This window comes from Physcomitrium patens, chromosome 14, assembly GCF_059467195.1.
Source record: "Physcomitrium patens ecotype Gransden chromosome 14, ASM5946719v1, whole genome shotgun sequence".
Classification (NCBI taxonomy): domain Eukaryota; kingdom Viridiplantae; phylum Streptophyta; class Bryopsida; order Funariales; family Funariaceae; genus Physcomitrium; species Physcomitrium patens.
In genome coordinates this window covers 16,291,226-16,312,958 of record NC_143423.1, presented here as the reverse complement: position 1 = coordinate 16,312,958, position 21,733 = coordinate 16,291,226, and the positions used below count along the sequence as shown (strand labels likewise).

The following is a 21,733-nucleotide window of genomic DNA, read 5'->3' as shown; positions in this document are numbered from 1 at the left end:
GCTTTAATAACTAGTCATTGAAGGGAAGAATTAAGATGTGAAATACATGTGAGGCGTGCAGTCGTGCAAACGTTTAAAATGTCGCCAACCTACAATTGTTGCAAAGCACCATTATGAGTAGTTACTTTGGTTGCTCGCCATATTCACCACCATCCATCAGAATGTTCAGTTCAAGCTTTCGAAGTCAGGACTATGATCATATTATGGACAGATTCAATGAGAACAAGGTACATCACCATTAATCCTACATAGAATTACAAAATTTCAGGCAACTTGGAGGCAGCTCAACAGTTTCAATATCCAGTAGTCGTATAAATAGTGTAAGCCTTCATCCGATAAATGAATTGTGGCATGCGACGAAGAACATGTTGTAATCGCTCTAGTTTAGCTGACACCTAGTTTCTAACTCATCTACACTTTCTGCCTCCGCTGGTTACTTAAGACAGGGTCTACAAAATTTTCCTACAATGAACAGTATGTAGGTATTACAATAGTACAAAAAGTTGCAACTGAGAGGTGAGCGAATGTCCCACGGTTACATTTGTTAAGAAATAACAATGGAGTCCTGAACTAGAGTATACGGTCCGATTGCGACGGCAGCCGTTTGAAGAAATTTATTGGCAGGGCAGGCAAAGGGTCGCGAAACCGAGGGTGCCGCAATGCATACACCCCCAAGAGCACTGCAACCACTTGGAAAGGCGTCACGTAGAGTACTATAGCAGCGATCAGGCAGAATGTGATGAACATTGCAGTGGCCCTGAGGTAAGAGAGACAACAAAAGTGAAAGGGATTAGTCTCACGAGCATATATTATCTTAAGCGCAGTTAACTCAGTAAATAGATCAGTCCCAATTGGTGCACCTCAAAGCAAGTTGCTACTTCAGGCGAGTATTCACTCACCTGGGATCACGCCAGCTAAGGAGCGAATGAAGCCGTTCGCCCATGCTGGCAAGGTCACCGAGTGCATTTTGAATACGACCAGCCACTCCTCTCAGCCGCTCATATCTATACCTTAATACCTGAACGACAAGATCAACTGGGGTTAGCGAAAGACTGCCACAGAGTAACCAAATTCTACCTCCGAACTGGTACAATCAGTAAATCAATGAATTAAACCTCTTTGTACCTCTGGCGCTTTACTAGCTGGTACAACATTGAACTCCTCCTCTAACTCGTCTAAGTCGCCGATGTACTCCCCTTGTGACAGTTTCGCATCCATAAAGGGAGGGGTCCGTGACCGGAAGCGGTAGTTCCAAGCTCCGATCAAAAACATGTACAAAAACACAGTAGGCATTAAGAGCTCCGGATATCTAACTAGTATCAGGAAAAGTATGTGCACGAGAACTGTGGTCACTGGGCTCTTCCAACTACAGATATCGGAGAACCAGTTCATTACTGCCAAAACGCCACTAAGTACACCCTGCGAAGCAACAAAGACCTGATTAGAATAGATAGGCAGTGATCGCTTCCCCTGAAAATCGGAATAAGTGGTAGAACAGCTAATGAAGAGTGTTAGAGTAGTTACAAAACACACCATAATTCTAAAATAGTTGGCTTTACTTCTGCGCATACTCCACCGCTCGGCCTCAGTATCGAGCATGAATTGAACAACCTCCTGCCTCAATGGAGGTTCAGATCTCATGAGCCTCAATGCCACTATGTTCATGGCCGCCACTCGTAACTGTTCCTGTTGTCTTGGATCAATTGGGTAGAAGAAGTGCATACGCGGCAACTGAGGCTGAAGGTAAGCGTGCATCAAGTTAGCTGTTGATGCACAAGATAACCGCACTGCCAATTCTATGTCACCCATTTTCTTAACTCCCTGAGGTGTAACAACCAGCAGAGGATATGAATTTGTGTACACCCGGTCACTTTCGAGAGTGGATAACCTGATCCGAACTTTTCCGATCGGCAAGTCCTTCACTTGAGCAGGTCCCATCGGGTGGGTGTGACTGCAGTTGCACAATCGATCAGGTCAACCAACAAGAAAACTCAACTGTCCCGCCGCGAAAGCTCTCATAAAAAACCATTGAGGACACTTAACATCGAATGGAGCTTAGAACGTACCGATTGTCAAACACACTCACGGTAATGACAGTACAAGGATCATAAACCTCCCACGTATACTGCTCATTAAACCTCGGATTGAAACTGTCGAAGATAGTTCTGGTACGAACCCACTTCGGCCCATACTTCGCAACACAGTAAGCGTCAGTAGTCCCCCGGTTATCTTTGGTGGTTTTCATGGGGAGTAGATTGTTGGCCCCATGGATACCGAGCTCCAAGACACCAAGAGAAGGCCTCCATAGCTGTCTGGCAGTGGGTCGTGTGTCACTGATGTGGTTGGGCGACTCATCCATAACATGGTACCCACCATCAAAGCACAGTCTCAGATGGATACGCCCCAAAAATGGTCCTCCCTTCCCACCCTCTCTTTCTAGGATATACCATCGTGAGGGCACTGGACGGCCATCAATCCGACGCTCGATTGTGTTGAGAGGAATCCTCGCGAGACCCAAAATTTCGCCCTGTAAAAAGATACACAATTTAGACCTGAAAACCCTACGAAAAATAATACTTCAAAGAACGGATACATATCTGAGTTGAGATAAGTACCCTTGGACCCGACGCGTCTTCAACCAGTAGAAGCAGCCAATCCTCAAATGGCTCTGAGGCAACAAACATCAAGTCTTCGTTCCAGAATGGACTGGAACTTCTCACACTAGCTGGTCTTGTTCGCAGCATTTGGTACGGACCAACTTGAGCTTTGACAAACTAAATCACATCAGGAATTTCAGCTTAGATACAATCCAAGTCTTCGTACGTCCTCGATCAGCACAGACATTCACCTACGTTCACTTTGAAACACTGCCAAGATAAGATTCAGAAGTATTACTGAACATGACATTGACATACCGGATCTGGAACTCGCCCTTTATCCATTCCACCCAAATCTTGGGCTTCTATGACATTCACCCGCAAGTACCAAAGCTTTGGTGAAAGATACGTTTTAGATCGGAACATAGCATGGCCACCAGTGTCCGACTGCCAGGCCTCGGGAAACACCTCGTCAGCTTGGGTTCCCCACCATATTGCGACCATAATCTCCCCTGAAGCGACCAAAGCAATTCCACCAGGGACAGAGAGCAACTGTGTTAATCCATGGGAGTCATTGAAGAGAAATGTCTCACCCCCCAAAGTGCTTCTAAGCCATCGTTTCACTCTTCGTACAGTAAGTGATACTGGAGTTCTATTTAGAATTGATAGGTTAATAGAATATCATCTGTAAGCTGGATAAAAGCAACTTGAACTCACCTCTCACTCTTCCCGGTCCAGCCTTCGACTCTAGCCTGTACCATTGCGGTGCAAGAGGGCTTTCTGGAGGCTTTCGTACGGGAACCTCGGAGAGGGCAATCATAAATCCGCCGAGAAAATCATCCTTAGATTGCTTGTCCTGTAAGAAATACAGCGCTCAATTATACGGTGGAACAGATTGTTTACTGCAATGACATGATTACAAAAGGTGCATTACTGTGTTAATCACATACCGGAGCAGCAATCTTACCGCGTCCCAGACGGACAATTCAAGAGTTCCGCCTTGAACCTTATCCCTCCCCACAGCAAACACTTGGTTCCACTCTGGGTTAAGATTGTGCTTGATGATCTTCGTCTCCGTTCTCACAGCTCCTACTGTTATGCGAACATACTGAAAAACAGAGGCAGAAGTCAATGGCAGATCTGACGAAGATCAACCATTCTGTGTCAACCATTAAGTGCACTACTCAAAAAAAGAAAACCTCGATCAAGTTTTCCTAATGAGCTCCTTGCAAGAGTGAGGTGTGACACCTTGGCATGGGACACTTACAGGATCGCTTAACCCGTTCGCATCCTTCCCCATGAGGCCCCGTGCCCTTACCACGCGGATAAAGAGATAGGACATCTGCTCAACCAGATCAAAATGCTGTCTGTAATCTACAGCTTTTCCTAAATCGGGGTTCGTCTCTTTCACAGTGAAATCTGCCTCGGGAACGGTAATTAGAGAGGGTCTTGGCATCTGCGGTTGGTTGTCCGCCTTGGCTTCTCTCTTGACCTCTTTGGATTTGCCAGCACCACCACCGCTAGCGTTTCCACCGCCCCCTTTTGAATTCTGCTCACCACCTCCACCTCCATTCTTGGGCTTGTCTTCGCCACCTCCACCACCACCTTTAGGTTTGGTATCCTCATTTCCATCATTTCCATCTTCGGCAGCATTTCCTCCACCACCGTCCTTGTTCTGTTTCTTGCCGCCTCCACCGCCACCTCCCTCCTTCTCCTCTTTGGCCCCCTCTGCCTTACCTTCTTTCTTTTTCTTCTCGCCATCAGACTTTGGAGGCTCATCCACCGCCCACCAAACTTTGAGCCTGGATGTACACGATTGATGTGCACTAATCAGGGAACGAAAGGCCTCATGGTGGCAAAAGGAACTAAATAGATGAACGATCCCATTCCAGCATTTGAAATTAACACAATCCATTTATGTTATATCCACATCATGTACATCGGTTCCTCCCAATACAGTACTTCAATTCCCGAACAGTTAAAATTGAGAAGACTGAAAAAGCCCCTGAATCCTATAGGGGCAGAGTTTCCACAAACAAGCACATGTTTAGACAGGAATGAGAACGTGCGGGCCCATGATTATCACTAAAGATGGAGTGAGGAGACGGAAGAACTGACCCCAAGTCGCCTTTGATGTGCGAGAAGAGTCCTCTCTTTTGCAATGGGTGCCACTTCACACCCTCTGGTTTCGGAGGTACAGTACTAACAGGAACAACCACTCGTCCCAAGAAGCTACTCCGCCTCCCAGTTCCGTTGTTCCTATCATTCTGGACATTGATTTCCAAGTCTCCAGGCATGGACGGATCATGGATCAAAAATTCAAACTGCACCAAAGGGAACCACAGGCTTTGATGAATACGTCAGGATAAAATTTCTGAGTCCCAAAGATCTAATGCGCTAGGTACATCATTCGCCCACTCACCCTCCGCAAGTGCGGCAAACAACATGTTTCACTTAAAGGGTTCACATTCCAATCATAGATCTTGATCAAGACTTTCCCTAACACTCAAGGCCGAATACAAAACTAAATAGGAATCTAATTGGAAGAGAATCACGCCGTTTCCCTGGCTGGCGGGAAATTAAGAAGCAGATTAGTGGTGCGTGAATTTACCTTCTCGTTCCATGTTGGATCAAGATCCTTCGTCTTCACCTTGGTTCGCTTCCGCTGACCGTCGTAGTCCAGCTGTGGGTCAGGCACGTTATCAACACTAGAATAATCACAGCTGTTGCAATTCGCTTGAAAATGGCGCTAATTTACGGGGGAGGACATTCTCCGAAAGGAAGACCTCACAAGTAACCCCCTGGAACCCAACCAAATTCACCACATTTCCACTCCCTCATACGGTACCGAAAACATTCCTCACGTCAAAACCATTCAAATGACTGGCAATCATGGAGTGGCGAAGAAGACGGGATGCAGTGAAACGCACCACACAATACGCATTCGATGAGCCCTGCCCATCCTTGGGCATAAGATCCCTGGCCGAGGTGATCTCTACAACAAGCTTACGACCACCAGACATCTCTGCCTATCTGCCTCCCACCAACTGCTCCCTAAGAAAAATCACCTACACACATGCTCCTCCTCACCGAAATCTCTGCTTCACATCCTTCAGACCCCAAAAAGCTGGCTCTCGACTAGACCCAACCCCACAAACGGGCACAAACTCAACCTCGCAATGCTCCTCCTCCAATCTCCACTAGCACCCCACAAACCAGCCAGCCTTTCACGCGCAGAGCTCAACAACTAGCAAAGCAGTGATTCCACTCTAGAGTTAAGACCTTTCTGTTCAGACAATGTACGTCAACCAATGCTATCAAAGGATTGCTCCTACAAACTGACGTCCGAGCTGCGATTGCGCGATGGTTCCGTGAAGCTCAGGAGGACCGCGGTGGTGGTTTTACAAATGCTGCAGAAGGGCAGGACGCGCGAGCTCTCATTCGAATACTCGGCACCGTCGAGGCCGTTCTTTTGATTCATGCCTGTGCTGTGCTAGGGTACGTATCACGGAGCGTATGATAAGTGGATTTGTATCCGTATTAACTACGATACTATACGTATACACAACGGCTTTGTAAGGGACATGTGTCCCACCATTCTGATCCAGTGAATTTTTAGTACAGTTGATGCACTTGTCCTGCCGGACAGAGAGTGAATCCCATGAACACAAGTTGTATGAGACACTGAGATTAGACTGTGAATTCCAACACCTGTTCAACTCGGTTGGTTGAAAATCATGGATGGACGACTTTCGGTTGAGGATCGATTCGTTTCTGTCTTTTTCCTTTCTTTTTTTTCCCTCTTTCTTATTGTCAAAGTTGTCGATTTTACTTGGGCTTTGATGAAAGTTTTTTGAATTAGACCTGTTCACTTACGCAGTGCATACTCATGTGTTTCTGAAGGTGATGGATGTGTCGTGTTGGTTTTGACCACGCAGGATCCACTTTTGAGAACTACAATTCCTCTCATTGATGGCCCCATTAACTCGTCATTCTTCTGTTGTTTATTTTTGGAGGATGCGGTTGTGGGGGTGGCAGGAGTGGTTTTTAATAGACTTGTTTACACGATTTTCATCTATAAAAAAACGAAAGAAACCTCGTCGGATGCTTCTAATCGGCCTCCTCTCGTCACGAGTTCGGAGGGCAGAGCTGCTTCATCGCGACTGGAATTGCCTCAAAGCTACACCCAACCGGTCCTTCAGTTGGAAATTAAAATTACTCTCTATGACGTTGGTCCTGTTTCACACATCATTCAATCGATCAGCTGTTGATTCAAAGACTGGGTCGCCTTATATTAGGCCATAGATCAGGCTAAGTTTGAGTGTTCCGGGGTCCGGGGGAGGACTCGGGACGGAGCTGGCGGTTTGTCTTGACAGACGGATCTCAACGGTCTTGTTGGAGTCGAGGATCTGGCTCCTCGCCTTCATCGTCGCCGGATGGCCACCAGTTGGCAAGGATCCAGTAGCCGTTTCTGGGACCTTTTTGGCCTCCTCCGCCCATCCATTTCGGTGCCCATTGCCATTGCACCAGCGACGCTCTAATTCTTTCTTTTTTAGACAATTCCTTCCGCTTTGGATCGTATTGGCAGCGTACACAAGCGCTCGGATCTGTGATGGAGAGGGTCAAGCCACCTCATTCGGAAGACAGTGCAACCATCAGTACAAGTTGCAGCAACGATCATCCCTTGCGTTTAAGTTCCTATTTTGTTTTTTATGTTTTTTATGTTTTTTTTTTTTTTAATTCCTCATCAATGGAATGTAGTCAAAACCTGCCCCCTCCCTTTACGAATCCGCCGCCTTTGGGTTTTATGCGAGGGAGCGGTGTGCACGAGACGGTGCTCAGAGCCTTTCTGTCCACAGTGCAATTTTTCCTGCAGCCTCCGTCCGCTTTATTCTGACCGCTCCTGGCGCTTCTCAACAGGGCGACGAAGAAGCAGCGATTACAATGACGTCGACGAATACTCACTCCATTGCTAATCTAGCCACGCACTGTGGCTCGAATCTTGCTCACTGCAACTCCAGATACGCAGCACAAACAAAGTGTCGAAAAACACTAAATTGTTGGTTGAAGCATAGAAAGCAACCTGTGGGTGAAAAGTATGAGAAAGGATGATAACGTGTCGGAAGCTTTTTCTCTGGTCATCCGTGGTAATACCGCCCTCATTTGGAACCTGCCACATTAACCTTTTGCGTTTTTGAAAAAAGTGGGTACCACGACTCATGGGCCACAATCTCATTTCTAAAAGTCTTACAACCACCAATGATTTGAACTCCATGGTAACTATTCAATGGTGTCTTTAAAACACAAAAGCTAAATGTTTTTCTAATGTGTTGTGTAGTATAAGTAAAAAAACAAAAACATTAAACACTAAGGATGGATTTTGAGCACTTTCATGCAAGTTTCAGTTTGGCATCTAAAATATAGAAACATTATGTCCACATTTTGTAATTATTGTTCTCCAGTACCAGAAACATTGCATGAGAATTGAAATCAATAATCTAGTACAAGTACAAAACTTCTAGATAAGAAAACATACTTATGTACATTGTTGTTTTTGTTGTTGTTGTTTACCTGGGCAGCACTTTTCAAGCTGCCCGCTGATCTTCGGTTTCCCTCGGTGCAAATCCTAACTCATAACGCAATTCATGTCATTGACTTGGTCGGAGCAAGTACACAGTAATTTCCTGTATTTGATTATATATATATATATATATATATATTTCCTGTATTTGATTATATATATATATATGTATATATATATATTACTTTTATTGCCATCCTTTCACATCACAGTCTGTGCAGAGAATAAGAAATAATCAACAGAGGCTCTTCTTCAATAGTATCTCAAAAGATGACATCTATGAATGTGGGACTCAGTGTCTGATCAACAGAGATGAAGTCATGATCTGATATTAGGATTAGGGTATCAAGATATGTGAGTGGAAACAAACGAAGGCGACAGACTGATCAGAGGCTGCCAAACAGAAATGCAATGGAGCTTAGCACTAAATACATCTGATATACATATGATCTAAAGTTTGCCCCTTTCCTTTAATTAAACATGTGACAATGTAAGTATTCTACTGTAACCCGTATACCAATTTTTATTTCCAACATTGAAGACTAAAACCTAGATGAATGAGGTTTCCTCAATGCACAAGCTACATGTATGTATGTATGTAAACATGTACATATGTGTGTATTTGGAATACAATTCAAAGAGTATTTAAATTTAATATTTTATAATGATACCTAATAAAATCTCAGTCGGTGATCATCCATATATATATATATATATATATAGTATTTATCCCACAAAAAAATTATAAGTAAAACCACATAAAGAATTATATTGTGATCAATAATAATAGCAACCACATAATACTAATATCAATCAACAACCAGAAAAGAAGAAAAGGGAAAACAGAAACTCCAGTTTGATTAATATAAATTGTTCAATTATGACTCAAAGATATGTATACATATATATATATATATATATATATCTTTTCACATACATGCTACACACATATTTACATATCATTGAAGATTATAATGCAATTCCAGTATATCACCAACATGACCTAGTTTTGAACTACAGATTATTTACAAACACATCCTTTATGTAGTGAATTGCAATATCCACATAAACCAAAATTCATTACAAGCAATTGACAACAATAATACTTTCCATGAGAAGCAGCATTTGAGTAATATTTAAAAAAGTAAAATAAATAAATAAAAATAATAACAGAATAAATAAATGAAGAAAAACTCGAGACATCTTGGAGGAATAAAGAATACTAGAATGCATTGCTCCTTAGTTATTAGATTCCACACAAACATGGAAAAGACAATCTTTTACAGAATGTTGTACACTCAAAGCCAGGGCCAGGGCTCTCTTCCTCAATCCTTCATGTGAGCCCCACAAAAAAAAACTGAAGCTGAAGAAGAAGAAGAAGAACAAAAAAGGGTCCTGAAAGCCTTCCTGAGTCACATAAGCCCAACCATTCACCACCCACTTCTCACTGCACCAGTCAACTGCCTTTCTTTCTGCAGCATGTTTTTTGCCCTGCAATGTGACTCATTGCATGATCCACCACTTGGGTTTCTCTCAAGTGCACAAGTTTGAATCCCTTTTGTGTTGCCTGTATTGGGATAAGTTCAACAGCCACAACACCTCAGACTGCCCACTTCCTTCACATCATGTTCAGCACCCAGACAATTTGGCTTTGCATGATCTCCTTCACAGTCTGGAGCTGCAACCATTTGCTTCTTCATGGCCAATGGGGTTGTCCCCAAGACTACAGAAGGGCAACCAGCTTAATCTCTTGGGTTTAGGGTTTGGCTTTGCAAGATGTGGTCAGACTAAACCTGCTCTGAGATTCAGCCCATGATTCCACTGGGTGGGTGCTGGTACCAGAGTTGCCCTAACCCCATGGACCTGGACATTGCAGGTTAAGGGCTACTGCTTCTTCTCCCATGGTGAAAAAAACAGTTTGGGACAGTAGCTTTGCAGGTTGGCCTGTGGATACAAGGAGATGAGGCTCACACTGGGTGTGCATCCAGAAGGGCCTCTGCAAGAAAGCTTGTACATTACTGTCAGGTGGGATGTTTCAACTTCATGATTATATGGGAAAGAGCTGTTGTCTACTTCCAAGGACACATCATTCTATTAATACACAATGTAGGATGCACTTGGAGTCATCCCATGCATCAGGACGTTTACACATGTCTGCTTGTGACATCCAATTAGAGCCAAGTCTCTCCTTTGTCTGAAACAAGCAATCCGATAGCAGGATCTTCTTGCTCTGAAGAAACTGGAGCTTGTATTCATGTCATGAACAGATGGACTTTACTATTTTTCGATTCAGTGTGGTGGAAACATTCCTGCAGTGCCATTCACTAACAGATTTCCGCATATGCTATTCAAAGGGCGGGGCCGGGACGTCAGAATTATATCCATCCCTGTTAAAACACCGCAGAAAAATGCCACATGCAAATTCAGGGACGTCCAAACAGGACAACACACTTGGTGATTGTATTAAATTTCCATTCAAATTTGATATTTGGGTCAGGTGACATGCGGAGCGCAACAAATGCACCGAAGAGCAACATCGGGCTTTCGAATCACAAGCATATTGGAAGGCGTTTCGATGGAGAGATATGTTGATACGATACATGACAGCAGTCATAGAACCAACAATCTGATATCCGGCAACAATCACGAACTCATATCATTCAGCGCATTCATACATCGAAGAACTGTGAGACGATGGGGATAATAAGAACTTGTCCCACGAAAACTGAAAGGGACTAGCTTAAAGAGCCAGCAGGCAAGTCGCGTTCATAGGAAAAAATTACCCATTCAAGTCTGGACTAACAAAATCTAATCAACCTCCTGTAGAGGAGGAGCAACGTCAGCATCGGTAAACTTGCCCTTGCCCTTGTCACCAGCACGACCTTTGCCCTTCCTCTCAAGAAGAGCCTTGCGATCCTTGTCTAGCTTGAGCTTAGTAATCACCACCTTTGATGCGTCAATGCCAACATTCACGGTTGCGCCTACAGAATCACGTTACAAAGTATGAGATGATACTGACGATTCGATACATCTAGAGTACCATAGATGATTATGAGATCACATGAGAGAAGAAATGGATAGTAGTTGGAAAAGTAATAAAGATCAAATTGTGAGGTCATCTTACTGCACGTTTAGGGAATTAGAAACATACCATTGACCTTCTCACGAGTGATGCGCTCAACGTGGATCACCCACTTACGCCTGTACACTTGGACAACCTTTCCTTCCCGGCCCTTGTATGTGCCTCGGACAACCATAACCTCGTCATCCTTCCTTACAGGAACAGATCGTACCTGAGATGAATAGTGATGGTGATCAAAACAACTTCCAGTAGCATAGTAATCAAGTGAAAACCTAATCTAAAAAGCCGCTGGAAACGCTTTTCATATTCAAGAGATGATTTCATCGGGAGAGTGTAAAAAATAGGGGACAGTTCATCGCAACTTAAGGTGTAACAAACTCTTATAATTACATACGTTGTACTTGTTCTTCAGATCTGCTGAAAGGGCAGCACTCATAAGAATGCGGCGTTCGCTGGAAGGGGCACTGAAGTGTGCCTTCCGCGACTTGCGTCTAGAGCTGCTCACACCTGCACATTAAGACAAGGAAATCTATGCAGTTGTAAAGCCAATAAAGTTGGGATGTCATGATGCACCAATAAACAGCATCTTCAACGAAGATAAAGTTAAAAAGATGCAACGCAGGTTCCAAAACAGCAAAAAATCATGGAACTCCGGGAGTTGCATTGTTACCACCCAGGTCAAGTACGGTATCAATCAATCCAAATCTAATCAACAGTGCAGTCATGAAGGTCAATTCCGGCGTTGAACATACGCATACACGCTCGCAACCAGGTCTTCATAACACATTCACATCACCTTTTAGTAAATGGGTATACAAGAATTACTATCATAATCAAACGAAGAATATCTAGGTCAGGGATAAATGCAATCGATACCGGAAACAAAAACCCAGAACCCTCAAGCCAAACCGGAATGACAAACAGGGAACTTGCATGAAAAATTTCGTAACAATCCACGACGGCAGCTAAACCCTAAAGTAGCTCTTCCGCATTAGGGCTTAATTCTAGCCAACGAAACAGAATCAACATTACCTTCATCACCTCAAAACTGCTTCGTCTGTGAGGACGTGTACTACAATATTAAATCTAAACACGACCTTTCAACTACGAATCAAGGGGTCAACCGTCGACACTTAAACATCGGCATAAGAACTTTCCCGCCATGCAACGAGTACCGAACGCGTAGCCAGTCGAAGAAAGAAGACATACCCTACAAAAAACTCACAGAATCGAACAATGTTTCCGGAGGACGAGGCAACCAGTTTATCGAGCACAAGCACCTAGGTTTCAAGTCCATTCGGGCTCTAATCACTCTCCAGTGACCGCGTTGAAACACAAATTCAGGCATTCAAGACTTACGCGGAGAGAACTTCATGATGGCTGGATTGCGGTAGAGTCTCGCTCCTCTGCTCCGGACGCAGGCCTCGACAACTGTGTGTTGGAAAAGACCGATCCTGAGCAACAGCGGCAGGTTTAGGTTTTCCGGGAGATTCCGAACCTCCAGGTTCGGACCAAAACCTGCCAGCTTCGGACTGGGTTCGAGGATGAAGAAACCATTTCATCGTTGTTGTCGTTTTCATCTCTTTATTCTGTTCATCCATTTATTCTGTTTATTATTCCTTTTATAAAGCGCTTTAATGAAACTCGTTGGATAGTTGTATTGAAAATAAAAAATTAAGCCTATGTTGTAATAGATTGTATTACCGTAGAGGCAGGATGTTACAAGTACAATATTTTGCCTTGTGTGATTACAAAAACATTTGCATCAGTGAATCAATTTAAGAACATTATTTTTTTAAGCAAAATTATATTGTAAGGTAATATTGCAAAACAGAGATACAAATCTTTTGTTGATCTCATTGATATTTTTATTAAAAAAATTTCGTATATGTACACATGTTCTAACATGTACAAGGATTTTGCGATTTTGTAGACTTGATTGTTATAAACTATGCTATGAATAATATTATGTTTTATCTAAATTTTTGTTTTCTTCTTTAAATACATTACTTTGTCAAAAAATAAATCTTGAGTATGACTTATTGAGAAAGAAACAAGAGCTACTACAATAGTAATTGTTTCATTTAATTCTCTAATCAAATAGTCATTGTTTCTACAAAATTGGACTAGATGTATTGAAGTCCTTGTCATATCATTAATAATTATGACTATAGCTATTACCAAGATTCTAGTAAAAAAAGAGGCACAAGTGAAAAAATATTATATCTAATATTTTGGGAAATTTTACAATTATATGATTTACATACATAAACAATTTTATATATTCTTTTTGATGTAATAATATTTTACATATACTAACATTTGAAAATCATAAAAGATTTAAATTTGTGATTTTTAATTTTTAATTACTGCAATTATTATTATTATTATTATTATTATTATTTAATTATATATTTCATATCACAACATATAGTCATACATTAACAATAACCATATTTTTTGGTTGTTGGTTTTTTTGGATAATATTAGTTAATCTTTAATTACATTTAGAATCAATTTTATCCAATGTAGTTTTTATTTTTATTTTACCAAAAAAATGTACTTAATAGAAAAAAAAATTGTAAATTCTAAATTATAAATAAAAATGAACAAAAAATTATTTTTTTTGATGCCTTTATGATTAGCTATTTATTTCATTCAAAATGCATTCAATTATTAATTTTCATCAATAATAATATTTTTTTCATCAAAATAGAATTGCATAATTATCAACCTATTATCTAATTTGTAACTAATAATAATTAAATATTAAATTAATTTAAAATAAATCAAATAATTTAATTTTAGAAATCTACATAATTATATTATATTCTTAATAAAAAATAAAAAATAAAAACATGATAACTTTGTACTACTAGAATAATATATTTTTTTTACTTATATTATTACCTCTCTAAATGATTTACTATAAAATTATTACTATTTATAAAAATTTAATAGCTTAGTTATAAATAAGACATACAAACATATTTAATTATGAATAGATGATTTAGATAAGTTATTTTTAACTTTATCATTTTAGAATTGTCTTAATACAATCTACTAATAATATCAAATTTAAGATTATAAAACCATAAATTCTAATTGTAGTTTATGAATTTGTAAATTTACAACTAAAACTTATCAAGTTATTTTTTAACTATAGCAACATAGATTATTTAATAAAACACTATTGCTATATTACAATCTTCAACAATATTATCATTGCTTTAATAATGATAAAATTCTTTGACTACTAAATATAATAGCCACCAATATCATGCAACTAGTAGTTTAAAATTAAGAACCAACTTGTTCTATTGGTATTACTACTATACATTAGACTATCTTATTTATATGGAAAAATATCTGCAATTATGTGTATGTGCACAGATATATATATATATATATATATATATATATATTTTTACATCTCAAAGTACTTTATGATGCAAACATATAATTTTACCATCATAAAAGGAAAAAATAAAAATAGTAATATACAAAAAAAAAATCATTTTCTCCATATTGTCAAAAACATACAAATAATATTAAAAAGTACCTTTTATTTTGAAGAATTTTTATGGAATTTATTAATCATTGTCACAATACAAGAAATCTAAAAAGAATTGATGAAAGATACTAGTATTAAATAATAAATTAAAAAAGGTTATTCTTCTCTAATATACCACTTTTTTTTAGGGAGTATTAAATAGACCCACTCTTGATGAAGAATATAGTAATCATGATGAATGTGGTTGGTTTTTATAGGTTGCAAATCTAGTAGTAGAGAAATGAATTTAGAGGCCATTTTTTTTTTTCTTCATGGTTAAGATAGGATGATGGTTAAGATGGGTGGGTCAATTTAATAAAAACTTGGGTCTATTTAACATTCCCCTTCTTTTTAGTGTAGAAGTTTGAGCAAAAGACAGTTTGAATAAATTTCTACCAAGTAATCACTTCAAGTCTATTTCAGATATAACATTCATTAAAATATTGCGTTTTGGAAGACCCATACTTTTTGAATGTCAATGTTTATATAAAATAAGCAGTGTCTAATAAATATATTAAATGCCATTCCAAGGTCCATACCCACTTCCCTGTAAATTCCAGGGTAGATGACAAATTTTCAAGTTGAATTGATAGTGGCAGGCAGCCGCAGTCCTTACATGAAATTCTTCCTTGTTCATTAAGAGTTGTGAATGAAGCAAAGCCATAAAACAAAGGTCAAATCCTACAAGCTCTACTACAAACTACATCCTCGATATTTATTTCTACGCAACTTGCATATTCTAACCATCTTTTTGTAGCCTCAGGCATGCTTCAATAACTTGTTTGATGCAATGTTTCATCCCAATAGTTAGATCACTTAGCATTGACCACACACTCGGAAGCCTGACAGTTGCAGAGTTGGGGCCACAAACTTGAACTATTTCAGCGTAATTACACAGTATAAATCGCCGAAATTCATGCGAGATGGATAAACTTTCAACATGTTTTCATTCAGTACCAAATGAAATTCATGCACTCTTCGCTAAATCAACGAATCTTCTGAAAAAATGACTTCATATTCGGAAGATCAAACACCGAGCACATCAATACAATAGACAAAGACAAAGACAATATGCCGAGTGTCTTACATGAAATTTCCCTATTATGCACAAGATCATTCACGTTTTGATGTAAACTAACTAATCCCACCTATCTGGGCGCGGATTCGAATTTGGTGCAGTTTCTTTCTTGATCAACTCCTCTGCTTTCACAGAAAACTGGCCCAAGCAGCAACAACGAATTCGATCTAGTTAGGTAACCTCTCACAGACAAATGATCAGGTATGTGAATGACGACGTTAGAAATTACGAGGCCACGCATCTAGTACCCAATGTAGAGCCCAAATTAGATAGAGACTTGCTAAGGCTAGAGCGAGATTCTTCAACATACTTTGGAAACCTCCTTTGGAAACCACCCACTTCAGACAGAGCAATAATCGCTGACAATAAAGAGAAATACATAAGAAAAGCACAACACCTTCTCAATGGCAGCTTGAACTGCGTCCCTTCCCACAACAAGCAACCTGGCTATCTGCATCACATGGTAAACATTTGTCAGTTATCCTTCGATACACTCGGAATAGACAAATTTGTTGGTCTCTGGATTTCAAGCTGTTGCAATCCAAATGCGTGGAAGCGCCAATTGTTAATGTCACAAAGAGTTTCATACAAGGTCGCATGAACAAATTGTATATCAACGGGAAACCTCTCCTCCCACCCATTAAATTTGAAACTGAATAAGTTGTTATAATCTGATGAAACTCACAACTTCAGGATCCGTCTCATATCTCGCTTGCTCAAATTCCAGCCGTGTACTGTCCCGCAGGAGATCTCTCCTGGTATCACAAACAAGAACCGAACATAACTTCTCTTGCACCAGATGTTTCTTGGTATAAACCTAATGCAAACACAGCTGAAACACCGACCTGAACCACTGGCACATGCCATATCAAAAAAAAATTCCAGATTCTATCTCACCAGTAATGCGATGTAGCAAAGCCCTAAACCTCGATAAAAGCTTCTCTTCTAACCTAGTGCGAGAATTCCTCTACGCTTATGAAATCCTTATTCCCAATGAACTGATGAGGAGTATAAATACCAGGGCACGCCATGTTCATTCGTCCACGTGAAGAGTCGCGTGGTGCGCAGAATCTCGCGATACAGCGCTAGTGCTTCACGTCGTGACGTCGTCAACCCAGCGCTAGAAACGTTTTTCCCTCCCTTGACAACATGACGCTCCACCAGCTCCTCCAACGTGTCAGGTCCATTGTGGAGCATCCGCGAGAAACTCCCCCTCGCTCTCCATCGCCACATCACTCCACTCTCCTTATTCAACCCCTACCCTGCATTCCCCACACAACCCTAATTCCAAAACTACTCTTGCACGCTAAAAGCTCCCACAATCTTGTCGACTGCAAGCGGTTCCGAAGCCTTGAACAACAATCTAGCAATCCTCGCAACCTAAAAAACACAAACAACGAACCGCAGCTTTTGAGACGCAAGTGAAAGAATTTAACTTTTCAACAAATTCGTACCGATCGCAAGAGAACTTCGGGACCCAACTAAGATTACTGAACACCTGTAGAAGACGACGCAAATCCAAACCACCAGCACACCATCGCAACCAGCATCGCCACCCAATTTTCGACTGTGCACAGCACAAGCTCGCGGCCGAAGCCTCGAGCGACAATTGTCGCAATGTGGATTTATGTGTGAATAGGGTTGTGGCTTGTAATTGGCTCGATTCTGTGAGTGGTTTTGTAGGTTCAGGGTGTCGATGGCTTTATTGCATATTTAATACTACTTGAATTCTCAATTGAATTATGTATATAAATTATGATATTAGAATTACGTCTGTCTACGAAAACACTTTAGGATGAGGAGGTGGTTATAGTTGTGTTCTAATTGATTCAACAACTCAATTACAATTTTACTATTATTACATGCTTCAAATTTGTACATGTGAAACATTGCATCACAGTATGTTGAACACATCATTTGCTAAAGACGTGGTTTCTTGATTCTATGTTGCCTATTTTTTGGCACCTCATTTGTATCTTGTTCAACTCCTTGCATGAATCATTTTAAGGCGTCATTTAGAGTGGTTGTTTATTTCTTTATGAGGAACCAAACTGGAAAGTCATTTGATATGTTTGAGTTGCTTCGAGCTTTCTAAGGCCTTATCTTTTTTACTATGTTTGAGAATTTGTTTGTCAACAAAATTCATCATACCTATAAAAATTCTATTGCACTATTGGCTTTGAATAAAATAAATTGAATTAGTTATGAATTAATAAATGCCATTTGTTGGACTTCTGTCTGCTTCACTAAATGATTGACTTAGAATAAAGCTTGCAATGACCAAAGATATACCTGTCTACAAGCTATTTTAACAAAGATATTACTTTGTTGTACTTCAAATGTTTTCACATTTTATTCATAAAATTGAATTTATAGATGAATAATTTTTTAAATTATAAAATTTGTAATTTTAAAAATATTTAATCAAATTTTAATGCATTTAAATTATTTTTTTTTAGTATTTTAAAGTTTGTAAATCTATATTTTTATGTTTTTGTAAGCTTTATTCTAAGTAAATATGACATAAATAATTACATATGTTTATGTTTATGACCTAAGATTATATAATGCTAGAATAATATATTAGAAATCTATAAATAATTATATATGTTTATATTTATGTATTAGTTAATTCAAATTAAATTTAGAAAAATTAATAATTAAAGTATTATATTAAAAAAATACTTAAAAAATAGCTTGATAGCTTTAAATATATGATTTGTAATTCTTAATTTTTAATTATACATGTATTGTTTTTTATATCACTTTTTAAAATCAAATAGAAGACCATTTATAATTAAAGGTGAAGATGTTGTGTGATAGGTGAAGATAGTTTTGAGAGTAGAATTCAATTATAATTTCATAATTACATACTTTAGATGTATATAGGTGAAACCTTGCTCCTTTAAGCTTGCCAATTCTTCTGACAATATATGATGGATGCACATGCATGTATGGATCAAAATTGCCTCAAGTTGATTTGAAAAAACTAAAAAGATTTATAAAACTATCTATATTGCAAATTTTAAGAAGCACTTGATGCTTCGGACTCCAACTTAATAAAATTGAAGAATAAATTTATTCTTCTATCTTTCTTTTTAAAAGGGTTGTACTAAATGATGCAACTATATTGTAATGTAATGGCAATAGGGTATTAATTTATATATTGTGATTTTTTTTTTTTAATTTTTTTTTATTTTATATCTTTATTTGCAATCTTAAATGGTTAAAAATTTAAGTAAAGTTTTTACTATCAAAGACATGAATTGTAAAAAAATTTAAAGAAGCAATATACTCTTATATCACTTATAGAGAAAAAAATAAATAAACCAAAGATAGATATAAGACAAAAACTAAAATGGCTATTTCCAAATACAAAGAGAATAAATATTCTTGCATTAAGTTAGAAATATAAAAAAAATATTGATAAGAATAAAGAAGGTTTTAATCTTGCATCCATATGTACTATTTAACTAAAGAGCTATGTGACAACATTCTATAGATTATTTGACATATATATGTTATATGGCCAACTTATAAAATAAGTGATCAACATGTACAATATGTGACAAAATTGTAAAATAAGTTGCCAACATATGCAACATGTATCCAACTTATTGGCCAAATTTTTAACTTATTAATTAATTACAAACATGTCTAAAGTCAAAATTGCATCTACGAAGCTTCTATAAAGCTATTCCATAAGATATTAACAAATTTACTTTCATTTACTTTCTACTTAATACTTCTTATCTAGATAATTATATATGTCTATGATATTATTTCTCCTTTTAGGAAAAAGTTCCACAAGAAGCTATAATCACATGTAGAAAAAATATGAAATGCAACAAATTATATTTGCTATATACTTTGATCTTTGTTCCATTCAAAGATAGTTAATGGATCATTTCAATTATTGATAGTGTCTTTTACTAAGGCATAAAGACTACCTTGATATTTGATTATTATTGGAGGCTTCATAACTTCTTTTAATTAAAATATTTAAAACACCATGAAGAATAGTTTCTATCTCTAATAATATCACCAAGTATTGGGAGTCTCTTCTAAGGCTGTGATATCAAAAATTTGAATTTTATAATCTATTTAAAAAAGAACATATCATTTTAAAAGATCTTTATTTTTACTATGTCTTTTTTAAGGTTGTAATAATTTTAATGTGTCATTAGGTAATTCAATAAGTAATAGTTCTTGAGTTAAATAAATTTGTTATTATTTCTTTATCATATTAGCATTATAAATTTAAAAATATCACAAATACAGATTAAAAATAAAATCTAATTTCTACTAAACTTTGTTTATTTTATAATAATAATTTTTTGACTTGTCATCTTGGTTTTGATGGATATTGTTGATAAAAAGTATCAACCTTCTTTTGTGCATTTACAAGATTTTTACATAGCTTCTATATACATTTATTAATATCATATCCATATCAATTTACAAGATTTTCTAAATTATTTTCGCACTGCCTTGAGCTAAAGTCTTCTTCAATCTCAAATTCTTGATTATTGTTTATTTCTATAGAAGAGGTTGACATTTGTCTTTTTCTTGATATATCCATTATATTATATGACTTATTGTCATGGATATATATTTATTGTAATTATTACCTATATGATATGAATAGGTAGAAGTATGTAAAAGTAGATTAATTTCATAATATCTTCTAGAAAAGCTTCCTAGAAGCTTCATAGATGCTGCTTTGATTTTACAAGTATTTATACTTGATTGGTAGGTTAAAAACTTGGCCATCAAGTTAACCACTTGCCACACATGTTGGTAGCTTGTAGAACAAACTAACTATGTGGCGCCTACATATAATACTTGCCTTGCAATTTAAGATAAGTATTGTATAAAGTCAACACATTTTTGGAGGTCCTACAGAACGTCGCCATGTAGCTCCTAAATAGATAATATATATAAAGGTAAGAATGAAGCCTTCTTTATTTTTATCAAATTTTTTCTTACTCTAGTCTAGTTTCAAAGGTCTCTAATTTTCTTGTCTTTTGACAATAGCCATTCCACTTTCTTTCTTAATATAAATATTTAGTTATTTCTATTTTGTCATCTTTTTTTGAAAAAAGTCTCACTTCTTTATTTGTTTTTATCAAATTCCTGTCTTTGACAGATTGACAAGAACACACTTACAATATCAGAGCTTTGTCTAATCTTGATTAAGAATAGATTATCCCTTTCTCTTGATAAGACATAAGTGTATTAGAAGTTGCAAATTACCCTCTTCTAAACTGATATTGTTCTTACTATTTTCTTTGTTTTTAAGTCCTCTCTTCTATTAATCTTGAGCAATATTAAACATCTTTTCTTTTCTAAGTGTTATTATGACAGAACTTGCTGAAATAAAGAGTGTAATGGCACAAATGTAAGAGCAATTGAGGGAGTTAATGCTTGCAATCCATCAATTCAATTTACCACCACAAGGAACAACAAGATTAGCAGGAAGTGAAGATATAGAAATGATTGGAGTTGCTTCAACATCTGTACTAAATCATATTCTTTCTGCTATAGTGGAACACCCTTTCAGTATTAGAAAACCAAGAATTGTCCTATTTGAGAAATTTGATGGCATTAGATTAAAGTTTAGAGGATTTATCAATCAAGTACAACTTGTGATTGAACTTCAATCCCAAAGCTATCCAATTTTAGGATTGTAAATTAGATTTATTGATACGCTTCTTTCAAGTTCAACATTATCATGGTTTTCATTTTTTTTTGAATGACGAGATTCAATATTGGATAATCTGGAGGTTTTTTTGGCGGAGTTTCGATCCATGTATGGAGAATATGATACAATTTGTGTCAC

The 21,733-nt window shown here is 37.9% G+C and overlaps 3 protein-coding genes across 5 annotated transcripts; all 3 read right to left on the bottom strand.

The window, feature by feature from the left end:
• Positions 1–287: 287 nt before the first annotated feature.
• On the bottom strand, positions 288–5,992 carry LOC112291909 (FT-interacting protein 3). Its single transcript, XM_024539890.3, has 13 exons — positions 5,528–5,992; positions 5,209–5,280; positions 4,716–4,921; positions 3,865–4,399; positions 3,565–3,705; positions 3,315–3,453; positions 2,916–3,109; positions 2,616–2,774; positions 2,067–2,527; positions 1,534–1,951; positions 1,126–1,419; positions 900–1,018; positions 288–757 (listed from the first exon to the last, which is right to left on the bottom strand). The coding sequence occupies exons 1-13, from the start codon at positions 5,618–5,620 to the stop codon at positions 571–573; spliced, it is 3,018 nt and encodes a 1,005-aa protein (XP_024395658.1). The 5' UTR covers positions 5,621–5,992; the 3' UTR covers positions 288–570.
• Positions 5,993–10,879: 4,887 nt separating this feature from the next.
• On the bottom strand, positions 10,880–12,695 carry LOC112291008 (large ribosomal subunit protein uL24z). Its single transcript, XM_024537929.3, has 4 exons — positions 12,620–12,695; positions 11,655–11,767; positions 11,330–11,471; positions 10,880–11,159 (listed from the first exon to the last, which is right to left on the bottom strand). The coding sequence occupies exons 1-4, from the start codon at positions 12,633–12,635 to the stop codon at positions 10,987–10,989; spliced, it is 444 nt and encodes a 147-aa protein (XP_024393697.1). The 5' UTR covers positions 12,636–12,695; the 3' UTR covers positions 10,880–10,986.
• A 3,114-nt stretch (positions 12,696–15,809) lies between these two features.
• LOC112291129 (uncharacterized) lies at positions 15,810–17,527 on the bottom strand. 3 transcript variants are annotated; one of them, XM_024538177.3, is made up of 5 exons: positions 17,390–17,527; positions 16,910–17,271; positions 16,577–16,646; positions 16,289–16,342; positions 15,810–16,029 (listed from the first exon to the last, which is right to left on the bottom strand). In XM_024538177.3, the coding sequence occupies exons 2-5, from the start codon at positions 17,122–17,124 to the stop codon at positions 15,952–15,954; spliced, it is 417 nt and encodes a 138-aa protein (XP_024393945.1). In that variant the 5' UTR covers positions 17,125–17,271; positions 17,390–17,527; the 3' UTR covers positions 15,810–15,951. The 3 variants fall into 3 exon arrangements, with proteins under 3 accessions (XP_024393945.1, XP_024393946.1, XP_073394594.1); XM_024538178.3 differs by having other exon boundaries at positions 16,910–17,153; positions 17,346–17,505; XM_073538493.2 differs by having other exon boundaries at positions 16,910–17,153; positions 17,390–17,478.
• Between the last annotated feature and the right edge of the window lie 4,206 nt (positions 17,528–21,733).